The sequence below is a fragment of the Eurytemora carolleeae genome, unplaced genomic scaffold (assembly GCF_000591075.1).
Source record: "Eurytemora carolleeae unplaced genomic scaffold, Eaff_2.0 scaffold168, whole genome shotgun sequence".
In the NCBI taxonomy this organism is placed as follows: domain Eukaryota; kingdom Metazoa; phylum Arthropoda; class Copepoda; order Calanoida; family Temoridae; genus Eurytemora; species Eurytemora carolleeae.
In genome coordinates, this window is record NW_019396062.1 from 268,310 (window position 1) to 284,464 (window position 16,155).

Here is a 16,155-nt window from a genome sequence, read left to right on the forward strand (position 1 = left end):
GGGGGGGGGGGTCCAGGTTATATGTTCAAGATTCCGCCTCTAGAGGAGAAAAGCACATGAAAACCATTTTAAGTCGAGCCCTTGTGTACTTAAATGCATGTTTAGTGTGTACTCTATGCAAATCAACTATATTGGGGGTTCCATGTGAATGTTCCTAGCTATTGGGTATAACTGCATTAAAACAATTTCAAGCTGAACCATTATGTACTTAAATACATGTGTACTCTATAAGTATAAACTTTACTGGGGGTTCTTTGTGAATTTTCCTAGCTAGTGCCTCCAGTACCGAAAAGGTGCATGCAATAAACCAATTCCAAGTGTAACTGTCGCGTTGTTTACATATCTACTCTTTACGTGCTCACTCATTTATCCAGACAAGTACCTGTTGTTTTGTACTCCTGGAACACTAAGATATAAACTATGTGTACTTCTTGACCCTGGATGTTTGTGTTTAATACAGGTTAGGCAATATTTCTCTGCCTTCTCTCCTTGATCAATTCTAAACCAGGGTTTACTCCATAGGCCGGGTTTAAAGAATTTGAGCCGCGGCTCAAATATGGTTGGTTCCACTTAAGATTGTATTAAATATTTCATGATTTCAGCTGGAGCTCAATTGAAACGCGACTTAAATTCATTAAATTCAAACTGAGATGTAGGAAAACATCCAAATCATCCCAATGTTTTATTTTATCGAATAGTCAATTTTTAAGACAAACTAACAATTTTTTACTTTTTAGATTTTAGATATTATTTAAGAACTTATAGAATTAGAGTGAAGTATTTACTGTCATTGATAAAATTGTTTTGAGATCATGCTGCTTATGCACAATGAACAATTGAACATTCATAGTGTGATTCAATGTTATTAGCTCACTAACACTAGGGATGGGCAACGTTTTGGGACCCGTTATCAATCATTTCAGTTTAATTGCCCAGTATTACTACGAAATAATAACTTTAAGGCTTGCTTTTGCCATTAAAAAAGTTCCACAAGAATTTGAGATGTTTGCTATTACTACGTTATGCAACATTTTAACTTCAAATCAAAGAAACAAAACAAAACGATTTTTCAGAACGATTTGTAGACTAGTACTTGTAAACTTTTTTCAAAATAGTTTTAGTGATTTGAGAAATTTTTTTACATAATCAGAAAAAACAAACTTGATGAAAATCAGATTTTGCCCTGTAAATATAGGATTCTTACAGGGAACCTCTGACGCCAAAAGCACTCAACTGTTTTAAAAAGACCTCACAACGATGCCTATTTCTTAGTAATATTATCATAGATTAAAAAACCTCTAGATATGACATTTAAAGAGCAGGTGTACGGCGTACACTGTACAATGTACAGCGTACATGCCAAAATTCACAATTTTTGATCTCCTATTTCAATTCTTATTTGGACTGGAAAATATTTGATTTTACTAGAGGCACCCGGGCCAAAACCTTCTCTATTTGATATTTGTTCTGACCGGAACCTACTCTAGGAGTAACCCTGACCTAAACCCATCCAACCAGGCCAACTCTAGCCTAGGTTCAGGCCGGGGATGCATAGTAAACGCTGAAAACAACTTTATAATCAAAGAGCTTTGATGAGGAAAATGAAAACTTTAGAATATTACAAACTTAAATGCATTTTTTCTAGAAACTATGTATATTCTAAACACATTTCAGCGTGTGAAGGATGTCCCAAATTACATTGAATAATGCATAACTCTAAATTGGGATTTCTTAATATATATAACATCTTTGAGATGTACAATATGATAAGAAACACTCTACTACGTTCTACAGAATTGATTTCTTTATTTAGTATAAAAGGAGTGAGTTATTTTCAGTAAAAATTGATTTTCAAAAATGTACGTGAATGGATAAGTTATTTCTAAAAAAAAAGAAATCTGAAAGTTGAAATCTAATATCTATCAGTGATTGACTTTGTACTGAGCAAATATCTTTCTGATTGCAAGATTTTATTTGCCCAAGATTTGGTCTAAATTTTCATCGTGTCCAGAAATTAGAAAACTTGGGACACAAGACACAATTTTACAGAGAGTAGAGAAACGACAAATAATAAAAACCAAAGAAAAAATTGGATAAGTTCACTATGGCCAAAAATTATTTCAAACCACGGAGTATAGAATAGAAGGGAGATACAACTGACGCGGCCCGCCCTACCATATGATTATACAGACGGTACTTCATTTGTTTTAGAAATATTTGTCTGATGTACAATTACCGCGTATACAATAACCTGTTCTGAATATTTCTTAAACCAAATGGAGTACCCGTCTGCAAAGCATGCATAATCATATGGCAGGGCGGGCCGCGTCAGTTGTATCTCCCTTCTATTCCATACTCCTTGTTTCAAACCCGCTCAAATAAACCCGCTCAGAAACAAAGTAAAATGTAAGAAAAATGACCAAATATTATTTGAAACCCACTCAAATAATAAGAAACAAAGCAAAATGTAGGAAAAATGACCAAAAATGATTTCAAACCCACTTAAATAATAAGAATCAAGTAAAATGTACGAAAAATAACCAAAAATTATTTCAAACCCGCTCAAATAATAAGGAACAAAGCAAAATGTAAGAAAAATTACCAAAAATTATTTCAAACCCACTAAAAATAATAAGAAACAAATAAAATGTACGAAAAATAAATTATTTCAAACCCACTAAAAATAATAAGAAACAAATAAAATGTACAAAAAATTACCAAAAATTATTTCAAACCCACTAAAAATAATAAGAAACAAATAAAATGTACAAAAAATTACCAAAAATTATTTCAAACCCACTAAAAATAATAAGAAACAAATAAAATGTACGAAAAATTACAAAATATTATTTCAAACCTATGAATTAATAAGAAACAAAGTAAAATGGCTAAAACTAATTTTATGGTTTTAAGATATAATTTTTGACGTCGACAAAAATCAGAAAAATCTAGCTCTGATATTAATTAGCAAATGGGGAATTATTACGTTAAAACATCCATAAAAATAATATTGATATTTGGCCAAATCCTAGATCTCACCACTTAACATAATTAAAGTGGTTGAGTTCTAAAAATAATTTGTGTTGTTAATAAGGAAAATCAAGGCCTGATATTAAGTTAGGGGGGGGGGGCAATTTCACCCCCACACTATCTTTTTTTTTTGCAATAACTCAAAAGGTATTTGAGCTAGGACGCTCAAATTTTCTGACTTTTCTAACTACCACATGCCCATTCCTTAAGGCTAAAAGCTGGGCTTTTAAACCTACTGCCTGAGTCCTCGGGCATGCTGCCTAAATGTCTTATTATACCTTTACCAGATTAAATCTATATTAAGACCTCCTTCAAATCATTGGATATAAACATTTTCCAGCTCTTTGGAAAGCCTTTAACAAAAGCAACCAGATCTTACAATTTGTGCAAAGAAATTTTGCACAGATTTTGCACAGACGCCTTTTAAGGGAATTTGCATATTTTCAGCTTTTCTTGAATACATATTTAGGTTTTAGTAAGTTTGACATTTTTTTGAAAGATTTAAATTCGGTGGGTCAAGGGCTTTTCAAATATGTATAATTTGTTGCAATTTGTGCATTTTTTGTTTTTGTTTTTCACATTATTTGTTAATAATCAGATTTCGCAAAAAACATTTGGTTTTGCAAGTTTGCTATTTTTTCTTCAGAAACCAGTTACCAGACGCAGGGTACATAGAGTTAAGTACCCTATGGAATTATCACGTTCAAGAAACATATAAAAGAATATGTCTAGCTCTAGCCACTTAAAATTATTAAAATGGTTGAGTTGTAGGAATAATATTTTCTAAACTGGAACTGGTGAGTGGAGGATATCTAAGGTTGCCTGAGGTTCAGTGTTTTCTATATATCTGATTATTGGACTTATATCAGTTAAACCAGAGACTACCCAACTAAGACTGGCCAAAGATCAATTAATTAATGTGGTTTTTTTTTTAATTAACGAATTAAATCATAATGTTATTAGACAAAATCAAAATAAAAAAAAGTTAATAAAAAATCGTCAATTTTAATTTCTACCTAAGGTTGATTTAACTATCAAACCCCATTTATCAGATGGTGGTAAGGCTGAGCAAAATTCCGATAATGAATGAAAGACGTTCGAAAGTAAACAACTAAATTGAAAAAAAAACATTAGAATGCTCAGCCATTCAAAGCCAGCCAATACTTAAGACGCCAATAAGTCCCGACATTAATCATTCAAGTTTTTAGAAGAAAAAAACTGTCTTATGTTTTTTTTCAATGGCAAATTTTATTTTTATAAAGATAATTTTTGTTTTTCTTACTTTTTCTTGGATCATTTCTAATTTTTTTATATTACAACATCCCTGTAGGAGAGCTGGGCTTGTATTTCCAATAAAATCGAAGATAAGAGAGGTATCACAAAAGTTTTCTCAGCACTTTGTAAAGTTCTTTCTGACACAGAGACAGAAAAAAGAGGAAAAATAAGAACAAAAATACAGAAAACAGACTGTTTTGTGACTAGAAACTTTTTATTATTATCCTCAAAATATCTTCATCAAATATCAAATAAATTGTACAACCCCTGATTCAATTTTTAAGTAAGATTAATTACATTTGATTTCAATGTAAAATTAATTATATCAAAGTTTAAAAGTTAATTAATTAAGTGTAAAACTTCAGCAAAAGACATGAAAGTCTGAAGAGGGGATATTTAATTGTGTTTAAATATTATATTTGAAATTTTTATTCAAAAATAATCAGAAAACTTTAATTTGCATTTGAGAATTTAACTTAAATGATAAAAAATCTCTAATACACATTTAATTCTAAACTTACAAAGTGGGTCGCCAGTTCATAAGTTCCATTTCATTTCACCCAGGTTCTAGTCATGAACATTTCTTTCAGATATACTTATGTTTTGAACAAATCAAAAATTTTCTAATTTCAAAATTCAAATTGTCACTTATTTTTTTTGCTGAAACTTGATCATCCAAAACAAAAACAGGTGACGTCATTAATAACCTCTTATTAGTTGACAATTGAGATTCATGTTCTGAGGAAAATTTTTAACAATGTTTAGTTGATATTTTGCCCCTTGGATCCGGATCCAGATCCGAGAAAGCAAAAATGTTGCGGATCCAAGCAGTGATTTTTACTTTACAAAAGGATACTATTGCATGTTTTAAATATTAATTATAAATATTATTTCAATTTATTTCAGATGGAAAATAAATACCCCTGAAATGGTTGGAGCGGTTTGATGGATTCTGCCAATTTCTGTTTGGATCAATACAATTGTATTATTGCATAAAGTTCTGTCAGAATGGGATTCAAGGATTTAACTGGATATGCCGGCATACTTCATAGCTTTTTATTTCATATTTAATAAATCTTGTTTGAATAAACCAATATATCTTAATTTTCTCTTTGACTTAAAGTAAATTTTAAAAACACCTTAAACAAAACTACACAATAACACATTTAAAAGCTCCCCCCCCCCCCCCACCATTCCTAATATTCAAATATTAGAAAATATTTGCAAATTAATTTAAGTTCAAAACGCAAATCCAAGAATTTTAGCATATTAAACTAATTTTTAAACTTTCTGATTAATCTAAAACATTTTGACTTTGGGAAAAGCATAAACCAAATTTATTGTCAATGAAGAGTCTGTTCAATACTTTTAATTTATTTCTCTAAATTCAATACAAAATATTTCATATATAATACATTTTCTGAATTGTTTGATAAAATTGATTTGAATGAACTAAAGAAAAATCAAATGGGGAGATTAATGGGAGATTTTAAAGAAGATTCGAGAGCCTATATACCAAGGACACAAACCATTCAAACAGATTCTCATAATAAAACCACAATAACAGTTATTAAGGCTAATTATATTTCAGGAGTATATGTGGCTTCTTGCAGATCTCATCTCACATATCACAAAGAATGATTTTTTAAGCTCTAGGAAATTAATTTAAAGACAACTTTTACACCATTTGAAATACTTTTGCCCAAAATTTGGTAATTTTTATTAAATCCTCCTAATCTAAACACTTATTTAGGCAGGTTCAAATTGAACAATTTTTTTTTGGAAAATATTTACTTTCCCCATTTCAGCTAATAAATCTCTGAAAAAAGGTTAGTAACAGATTCTCTCAAAAAGGTGAGGAGGGATAAAATTATTTTGCAACAAAATTTACCCCTGTTTTTAAAAGATTGAATTTTCCTCTAAAAGAGGGTTGTTTTCAATTGAAAAGTTTAGCAGAGTGCAGTTTCCTGATAAGTTAAAACAACTTAGAGCAATGCATGCAATAACTAAAAGTTGCAAATTAACAGTAAACTTCACACACAAACTTGTTTATAAATAAAATAGTGTAGTTGTAGATAGAGCTAAATGTTCTGTTCAGATTTAAATTGGTTTTTATTAAATGAGAGGACTGTAAGAGTAATGTCAGGTGACCCTCCACACAAATAGGGAAATGCTTGATTTACAACAGTAACCCTTATATCATAATATATTACAATCTCCGCGTGCTTATCTCTAAAAAGGTGTTTGATTTGCCGTAAAACAAGAGAGTACGCTAGCGTACAGTGAACTCCACACAGTTGATCTGATGTTACTTATATTCATCAAAAATGAAGAATACTCGATGTACAGCTCCCAGTTTTTTGTTGTAAATATCTATTTTCCGCAACTTCTAGAAAATATTTATCTTGCTTAAATATAAAAGAACAGCTGAAAACCAACTGATCAACGTTACAACATTTCTGTAGATAAATAGGAAACAATCTGTAATGAAAAGATCAGTTAAATGTTTCAAGGGTACTATTGTGAATTATCATTTCTCTCTTTACATGAAGGAAAATTACGCTTACAGTCCCTTTAATTAATATTCGATTCAATCACAACAGATATTATTTCTTCCAATATATACAAAACCTTCTTCAACTTAGTTCTTCTTACTGTTTGTTAACTAATCCAACATTCTAATCTAGTGTAATTTTGAAAACCTAACAGTGCATATCTAACGGTTTTTAAAAAAGGGATCTTGTTTCATACTTTTATTAAGCCAAGGGTGTAATGCAAGGAAAGTTAATTGCGGTCGTGTATACTCTGCGTACACATTGAAACCAGTTCTCTTTGGGCGGAATTGTAAACAAGAATAGATGCATCAGTGTTCGTATAGTATCCGAGGAGGTTAAAAGCATTGAATTTTGTTAATTTTGATAATTCACATAATAGTTTCCTATGACCAGAATATTTCCTTGATTTTTTATGTGAAAGATGGATCCCATGTGAGGCTTTGACATCCGTCTTGTGTTTACATTACCGCCCAGAGACAGTACACTGCAGAACAAAAGATGTGTACACTTCTGAAATAACTTTCCTTGCATTAAATCCTTGTATTAAGCTAGAAACCCCAAAGATGTTTGTGTACTGAGAAGTACTAATATTATTTCCAAAACTACAATAGAGGATTTTGTGATTTTCCTTGGTCTTACCTACATTGTTTATGGAGACTTTTATTTTCCACATATTAGTTAATAACAAATGAAAAATTACGGGTGTACTGTACAAGGTATCTTTATGTTTGAACATATTTTATTATTTTTAGTACAAACAGGGCCTGGTTGTCCCACTTAACAGCAGTTTTGATCTTTTGAGGCTATCCAAAGATAAAGCGTAGGCCAAAAAATTCAACATTTCTTTTGAAACAAATTTGTCATTAGAAAGCTGAACAATATCTCAGTTGTTGTCTCAAGTTTTTAGTGAAACCCAACCCCTGTAGTATATAGTGTATGCATATAATGTATTTATTCCTACCTGATATTAGATCTAGGAGGTACAGGTACAGGTTCAGTAGCAGACACAGGTCTAACCATAGGGTTGGGTAGACCCAGATCTAAGGGTAACGGGGATACACCCCGTCCTTCCACACCATCAACTCCTTTCTTCTGAAGAGCTAAAGCTATGATGTCAGCCACCTTGTCCTTGTCAATCTAGAAGAAGAACATAAATATTAAGTTAACCCTCAGGCAATATTTGTTTTCAAAATTAAATACAATATTCAATGGTCCTCACATAAAAAATGGGACCTTCCAATTTTATAAATATGGCAATTCATGCTTCAAATTCTGCAAGTTATGATGACAAATTATGCCAATAGCGATGAACTGGGAACAAAATTTGAAATATTCATCAATTCAAAAAGATCATAATTTGCCAAAAATACCCCAAAACTGTTCCCCGAATAGTAATCAAAAAAATATTTTAAAAACAGAACCCCAGGAATACAGTAGCAGCAACAAATCCAGTGTTTGACCTTCTAATGACCTCTTACGACCCCTAATGACCTAAATGACCTCCAAAAATGAAAATGTTTTAACTATGACTTTATGCATATCAAACAAAAACTAGGAACCCCAGGAATACAGTAGCAGCAACAAATCAAGTGTTTGGCCTTCTAATGACCTCTAACGAACACTAATGACCTCTAATGACCATAATGACCTCCACAAATGTAAATGTTTTAACTATGGCTTTATGCATATCAATTAAAAGCTAGGAACCCCAGGAATACAGTAGCAGCAACAAATCCAGTACTATTGTCTTGGTTCCTGGCTTTTGATTGATAAACATAAATCCTTATTTAGAACATTTTCAATTTGGAGTTCATTACAGGTCGTTAGAGGTCATTAGAAATTCAAACATTGGATTTGTTGCTGCTACTCGATTCTTTGGGGGTTACTAATGTTTGTTTGACATGCCTAAAGCCATATTTAAATATTTTCATGGAGGTTATTAAAGGTCATTGTAGGTCATTAGAAGTTCAAACACTAGATTTGTTGCTGCCACTGTATTCTCAAGTTCCTACCTTTCATTTGAAATACATACTATGGTTAAAACATTTTCAATTTGGAGGTCATTAAAGGTTGTTAGAAAGACAAACACTGGATGCGTTGCTGCTACTGTATTCCCTGGGTCGTATAGCTTTCTTTTCATATGCTTTAAGTCATAGTTATAACATTTTTATTTTTGGTCATTAGATGGTTAAACACTGGATTCGTTGCTGCTACGGCATTTCCTGGGTTCCTATCTTTCGTTTGATGTGCATAAAGCCATAGTTAAAACATTTTAATTTTTAGAGGTCATTTAGGTCATTAGAGGTCGTAAGAGGTCATTAGAAGGTCAAAAACTAGATTTGTTGCTGCTACTGTATTCCTGGGGTTCCTAGCTTTTAATTGATATGCATAAAGCCATAGTTAAAACATTTTCATTTTTGGAGGTCATTTGAAGGTCAAACTCTGGATTTGTTGCTGCTACTGTATTCCTGGGGTTCCTAGCTTTCGTTGGATATGCATAAAGCGATAGTTAAAACATTTTCATATGTGGAGGTCATTTAGGTCATTAGAGGTCGTTAGAGGTCATAAGAAGGCCAAAAACTGGATTTGTTGCTGCTACTGTATTGCTGGGGTTCCTAGCTTTCGTTTGATATGCATTAAGTCATAGTTAAAACATTTTCATTTTTGGAGGTCAAAGAGGTCATTAGAGGTCGTAAGAGGTTATTTGAAGGTCAAACACTGGATTTGTTGCTGCTACTGTATTCCTGGGGTTCCTAGCTTTCGTTTGATATAGCTTTCGATATGATAACCTAACCAACTCCACCATCCCCTTTGCCAAATTAAAATTTATACATTTTTTTAAAGCCAAGAAAATTATTTAGAATCTAAGTAATGAAGCATGGACCGAAATATATTTTTAAGGAATTTTAGCATAAAAAAAAACAAGTTAAAAAAAAAATTTAGACCGCCATTAAATGAGACCATACCCAGTTAATCCACATCTGCTTTCATTAATTCCGACCTTTGATAATCTACCTGTTGGTTTATCCTTTTATTCTTAAGATGATGCGGAGTATCCCGTCTATGAAGTCTCATCTTTTCCTCTCCATCAACCCCTCCTCCTTCTCCCGACTCCTCCTCGGTATCAAACCTAACTGCACCAAGCCGATCACCTTCATCATCCTCACTGTCTCTACTAACACAAGCACTGCCACCACTAGCACTAGCCCCACTCCCTACACCGGGATCACTAGGATTACTGTTTTGACGGCGAGCTGCTAGGCTGGCTGGAAGTTGACGGTCAGCTAGGCTACCCTGTCTGAAATCAGCCTCGATTACTTCACTAGAACAAAGTAATGAATGTTAACATCTTCGAAACAAAATTACACCAAGCGTTAAATATACTGTTGATGCAATTTCTACCCTCCTTCTACGATTTGCAACCCTTTATGCTGATGTCTGATATTTAATTCATGAAAATTACCATAAAGTTACTTAGATAATTTAAAGGGCATTGGGTTGAATGACTTGTTGTCAGACTAATAGAGTCGTATAACAAATTAACTATCGAAGTGAATTTTCCCAGATTTAATGGTACCTTGCTAGCTCTGCTCGACCACGTGCAGCTGTGTTATCCAAAATATCTGTTTGCGGCACTGCGCTTGTGAGTTCAGCTGAAGTGCGCCTTTCCTGAAGTCCGCGGTTCAACTCATTCCGGATTCGTTCTAAAATTAAGAAATTGTTATTTTTCAATTTTGTTTAAACCTTATTATTAAACTTGTTATAATCAAAACATTTGAGTCCTGACCGAAGCTAAATGTTCACAATTAAGTTCAAGCAAAGTCGATATTTTACAAATTTATTACAACCTTTATTTCCAGTAGAACTATAAAGTTTTTAATAGACGGGTTCCATTGGAAATAAATTGCAGAACACTTGAATATAATCCTCTTCAATTCAATAGGAGGGCCCCAGCTGGGTTCAATTTAATAAAATAAATCATTTACTCTAAAACCGGGTATAATACTGCATCAAAGCAAGGTTGGCAAACTTTTTCATGGAGGAGGGGGAACGGTGAAAGATTTTTTTATTAAAAGAATTAAAATAATTTTGTAAAAACCTCCCTTTAAAAAGATTGAATTAACTTGCAATTACGTCTACAGTCCTTTTAATGTTTTTTTTTCAGGTGGTGTGTGTGGGGGGGGGGGGGTTAAACACAAGAGGATTATCCGTAATAAATTATGAGAAAAGACGGGATTTATATCAAAATGCATAATTAAAAATATGCAATATTGATCCAATTATTATTATTATTATTATTAAAGGACAACCCATCATTCAATGAAAAAGGGGTCGGCGCTCCTAGTCGCCGAAACGTATCCATGGGCTGACCGGACCGTGTCACCCTATAAAATGGTTTTAACAAAACTTGTTCTTACTCTCCGCAGACTGCAGGCTAGGATGTTGTGAATGTTATTCTAATAAATGATACCCCCTTACATCACATCTAGCGGGTAGATATATGTTTACAGTATTCTGTATATCTAGTATATTAGCATGATATATCATAGTTAATGAGAAAGATGTATCAAGATATATACCAGAACATATACAACTTCTTACTTTCATTAATTTAAGGGTTGTCTCCGGCAAGCACTAAGAAGCGGTCCTTAGGAACCGGATTTCTGAACAAGCCGGATCCGGTTTGAAGACAATTCAAAATAACAAACTGGGTCCAAGTTTACTGTAAATTTAAGTATAAAACTCTCTCGCCATTGAGGATCAGGATTTTCCCAACTACTCCTTTAAAGCTAAAGCTAGAAGCGAGAGCATTACAGTTTTAAAATATATACATGGCTACAAAAAAAATAACCGTGGAATTGTCTGAGGTAAAACCAAATGCGGAGACGTTACATCATTTTAAAGCCGACCCGGTCTTAAAATTGGGTGCATAACTTCTATAGATATCTGCGATTTCGTTAGAAATTGACGAAATTAAATATTAGCCAACAAGATTTTCTAAATTTTGTTATTAGTCAAGAAAATATTCTAATTCATAACTTTATCTTAACAAAGTTATATAATAGTTTTGTACGCAATATATAAGAGATAATTAACTTTGCGAAATTAATTATTCTTTTGTACTGACAGTCTTCTATTTTCTAGGGGAAAAGAAAAAGGCAGGAAGAACAAAATTACTTAAACGATATCCCAGAAAGGCAAAAATTTGCTAATTTCTAGATGGTTGACAAGGATTTCCATCGCCTTCATAAATAAATAATAAAAACTTCATTATCAGCAGATTTCCAAATTAAAATAAAAACTAATTTTTTTTATGACAACATTTAAAAATTCGGTCAAGTTTTAGACAGATTGGTTCAGCCGTTTATTGGGTATAAACAAAAAGATAGACAAACAGACAGTCAAAAATAAAAATATATAAACGTAGCTCAGTGGGTGGNTATTTGGAAGCAGAAGAAAGTTTAACTGACTAAGTTCCAACTATTTACATAACCAAATTATGGACCAAGAACTTGACACACAGTCTTTCAATTATGCACCATTTACATTACTAAATATGTTTATTTTAGGGGTGTTTTAATATTTATTTCTTATGTTCAAAATCATAAAATTAATTTGTGCACCCCCCTCCCCCTCTAAAACTCCCAGTTACGCGCCTGGCAAGGATAATTAAAGCAGGATTAAAATCAAATTGAATTAATCAACTAATTATATTGTCTTGAACCCTTCTCGACATGACTCAAGGAAATAAGGAGAAGAAATAAAGAAGGACAAGTGAGTGTGACCCATGCCGTAAGGGAATAAGTAGAAGATATAAAGAGGGACAAGTGAGTGTGACCCATGCCGTAAGGGAATAAGGAGAAGACATAAAGAGGGACAATGAGTGTGACCCATGACGCAAAAGATCAAGGAAGAAAAAGATGAATTAATAATGGGTGAGTAAGTGACCCGTACCCTTTACACAGTTTTACCAATGCGTCGTCCTGACGTCATAGATTGGATATAATGAACAAGATATATAAATACACAGAGCGTCCCTTATCAAACTCGATTATTTCCTCATTTTTTAAAATTTACAGAAATAATTCATTTTAAAAAAAAATGTCTGTTATTTCTAAAAAATCAAATTTTAGAGGCTGAGCACTACACAATGCATTAGAAAAGTGGGTCATCCTGCGCTTAAAATTGATTCTAAGTTAATTTCAAAACTAAAATTTTCTTTATAATCTGATAAAGCTTTAATCCTGTATACGCCCCTGCAAAAGAATGAGTCAATTATTCCTTCTTATATCTTACAATGAGTACCCGCTTCTTAATGGAAAATATATGTGTATCAGAATTAGCCAGTTGATTGAGATGCGGAGGGGGGCGGAAGGGGAAATTGGGGGGGGGATGGACTGATAAAATGAGTGATTTTCATTTTCGTCAGAACGCTTGTACCAATGTACATCATGCCCTACAGTAAGAGAGGTATCATGCATGATAGATAAACAATGGTATCCTTGAAACTTTAAACTTTGAATCTTTTGATTCCTTGATTAGACTTCAAATTGTCTTACCTTTATATGCGACCTCGTCCTCCTCGTCCTGATGGATCCCCTCGTCCTCCATCCCCTCCTCCTGGTCCTGCAGCTCCTCGATCATCTCGCTGCTCGGCTTGGTCGGGGACCCAAAGAGTTTGTGGGCCTTTGCCTTCAGTTCCTTTAACAAATATTATTTACTAATCTCAACCCAACAGATTTAGTCAATAGCCAGAAGTAGTTGCACTACACGTATTTATTTGAACCACTTCTCTTCAATTTGAGCAGGCAACCCATGATAAGTGGTTTAACTAAGTATTCTTAATTCAACTACTGTTCGCTTATCATTATATCTATGCGAAGTACAGTTTTATAAACATAACATAAGATTTGCAATGATAATATGTATGTTAAAAGTATTTTATCTGTAATTTATACAAAAAGGAACAAAACAAAGGAACTGAGTTTCTGCCACAAACTCTTATTTTTTTAAACATTATATCTTTGCAACCCGATGTCGTACATCTTAAATAGTTTCAAATATTAACTCTGTCAGAGCGAATAGTTTAAAATATCAAAGATTTACACCATCAGGTTGTAAAGATCAAAATTTATTTTTATGGATGCAATTGATTTTCAAGAAAACGTCTGATGAGGGGAATTTAAAGTGGCCACACACCTTTTCATAAGTAAAAAGATCTGATTAGAAAGGATCTGATTAGAAAAGATCTGATTAGAAAAATCTGATTAGAAAAGATCTGATTTGAAAAGATCTGATTAGAAAGGATTTGATTAGAAAAGATCTGATTAGAAAAATCTGATTAGAAAAGATCTGATTTGAAGAGATCTGATTAGAAAGGATTTGATTAGAAAAGATCTGATTAGAAAAATCTGATTAGAAAAGATCTGATTAGAAAAGATCTGATTAGAAAGGATCTGATCAGAAAAGATCTGATTATAAAGGATCTGATTAGAAAAGATCTGATTAGAAAGGATCTGAGAGGGTCTGGCACTTCTATGCATAGCACTGATGATAATGTATTCACTCTCATCTGACTGGAGCTAGAAAGAGTAAGTAAATGTAAAACTGTATATTAAAACATATGTTGACAGATGTTTTCCAGCTAATTTTTCGAATTGCCATCGTCCCGCGAAAGTAACAATTTTTCGATCTTCCAACTTTCAAAGTGGGAATTTTCCAAATTCCCACTTTATAAAGCATCAACTTCCCGAATGTACACTATTTTAAGGTGCCAACTTCATAATAAAATGTAATATTTTTAAAGAAGCTACTTTTTGATAATGCATTTTTTTGTGGCAACTTTAGAATAATTTAACTACAATTCCAGTTATGATTATATAATAAGACTAGAATTTGGTGGGTATTGTATGTTAGTATATTTTATTTATTTATTGTGATAGTTCGGCTGGCTGTGAATGGCTGTTCATGCATACTAATGCACTAGAGACTAAAGGATACAGCAAAATTGAACCAAAACAAACAATTTCTTTTAATTTTCTCAACATTTTAATTAAGATTCCGGACATGATAAAAGAATAAATGAAGAGCATATCAATCAACATTTTATAACTTTTCTTATAAATTATTATTAGGATCCCAGACTTAAAAATTATTATATAAATAAAAAGAATAAAAGAATACCTTAAAAATCTAATAACTTTTCAATTTACTATATAATTATGGTTCCACGCTCAAAAATAAAAATATTTGCAAATTCAATAATACAATTGGTGCGTAAATTAAATTAGTGTATTTATGAGAATGATGACAAAGTTTTTAACAGTGTAAATTTTTTCTGATTTACGCCTGCTTGGTTAAATGATAATTTAGCACTTTGGTGTGACCGTGTTAATTTAAAATTACCTTGACATAACTTTGAATAATTCAAAATTAGTATATTTAGTTTTAAAAATATGCATTTTGGAAAATAATGCTAAGATAAAAATGTGAAAGTTTTCATCTTCTATATAATAATCTATCAAGCTGGTTCAAACTGTCAATGAAATGAAGAATGTTTTTACCCCGTCAAGAGATATAGTTTGATCTTCTCACAACCATCATTCATTGGCAGATTCTGTTAATATCTATTATACTGAAATGAAGGGGAATTAAATTACGTCAACCTGAAGTAAGTTGTGCATAAGATTGAAATCTTCTTTCTCTTATTGAGAAGAACAACCATATTTGAGTTTTCTAATTATGTAACCGGGTAAATTTCCTCTCCGTACATTTGTACATAAAATCAAAGCTAGTGGAGCTACGAGGTCAAAAAGTCGTACCGGTAATATCGCATACATTTTACTTTCTCCCTTTGTCTAGTTTACCGTGAAAGTTTAATTTGGCAATTTCATTGTATTGAAAAAAATGAATTTACTTTTCCAAGAAAACGGGAAAATTAATAGAAAAACAGTTAGTAATCAAATAAATAAAGCAAAATAGTATAAATATATCCCACACACTGGAGTTGTTTACGACTATATTTTGAGAATATTCAATATGATTTTTATAATATTTCCATCTAACCTTTTAGTAAATATACAACATAGAAGAGAGGCAATATCTTGGATACATTATTAATCACATTCTAAGAGTATTTTTTACCAAACATTTTTTAACAAAATATCTATATGTATGTATTTATTATATTTGTAGTAAACACATTCATTTCGTTACTCATACACGGTGATCTAACGATTGCATACCTCAAGCTAAATTTATTATGGATTCTAATAACTACTTCTTAAATACTTAA

The 16,155-nt window shown here is 32.2% G+C and overlaps 1 protein-coding gene across 1 annotated transcript in view; it reads right to left on the minus strand.

Moving 5' to 3' along the window:
• The window catches only part of LOC111708941 (protein scribble homolog), a 79,960-nt gene that overhangs the window by 40,961 nt on the left and 22,844 nt on the right, over window positions 1–16,155 (minus strand). The window contains exons 15-19 of the mRNA XM_023482457.1: window positions 13,421–13,562; window positions 10,438–10,564; window positions 9,876–10,182; window positions 7,822–7,997; window positions 3,853–3,925 (exon numbers count right to left, since the gene is read on the minus strand). Of these exons, the coding sequence (XP_023338225.1) occupies window positions 3,853–3,925; window positions 7,822–7,997; window positions 9,876–10,182; window positions 10,438–10,564; window positions 13,421–13,562 (825 nt within the window). The remainder of the gene's footprint in view (window positions 1–3,852; window positions 3,926–7,821; window positions 7,998–9,875; window positions 10,183–10,437; window positions 10,565–13,420; window positions 13,563–16,155) is intronic.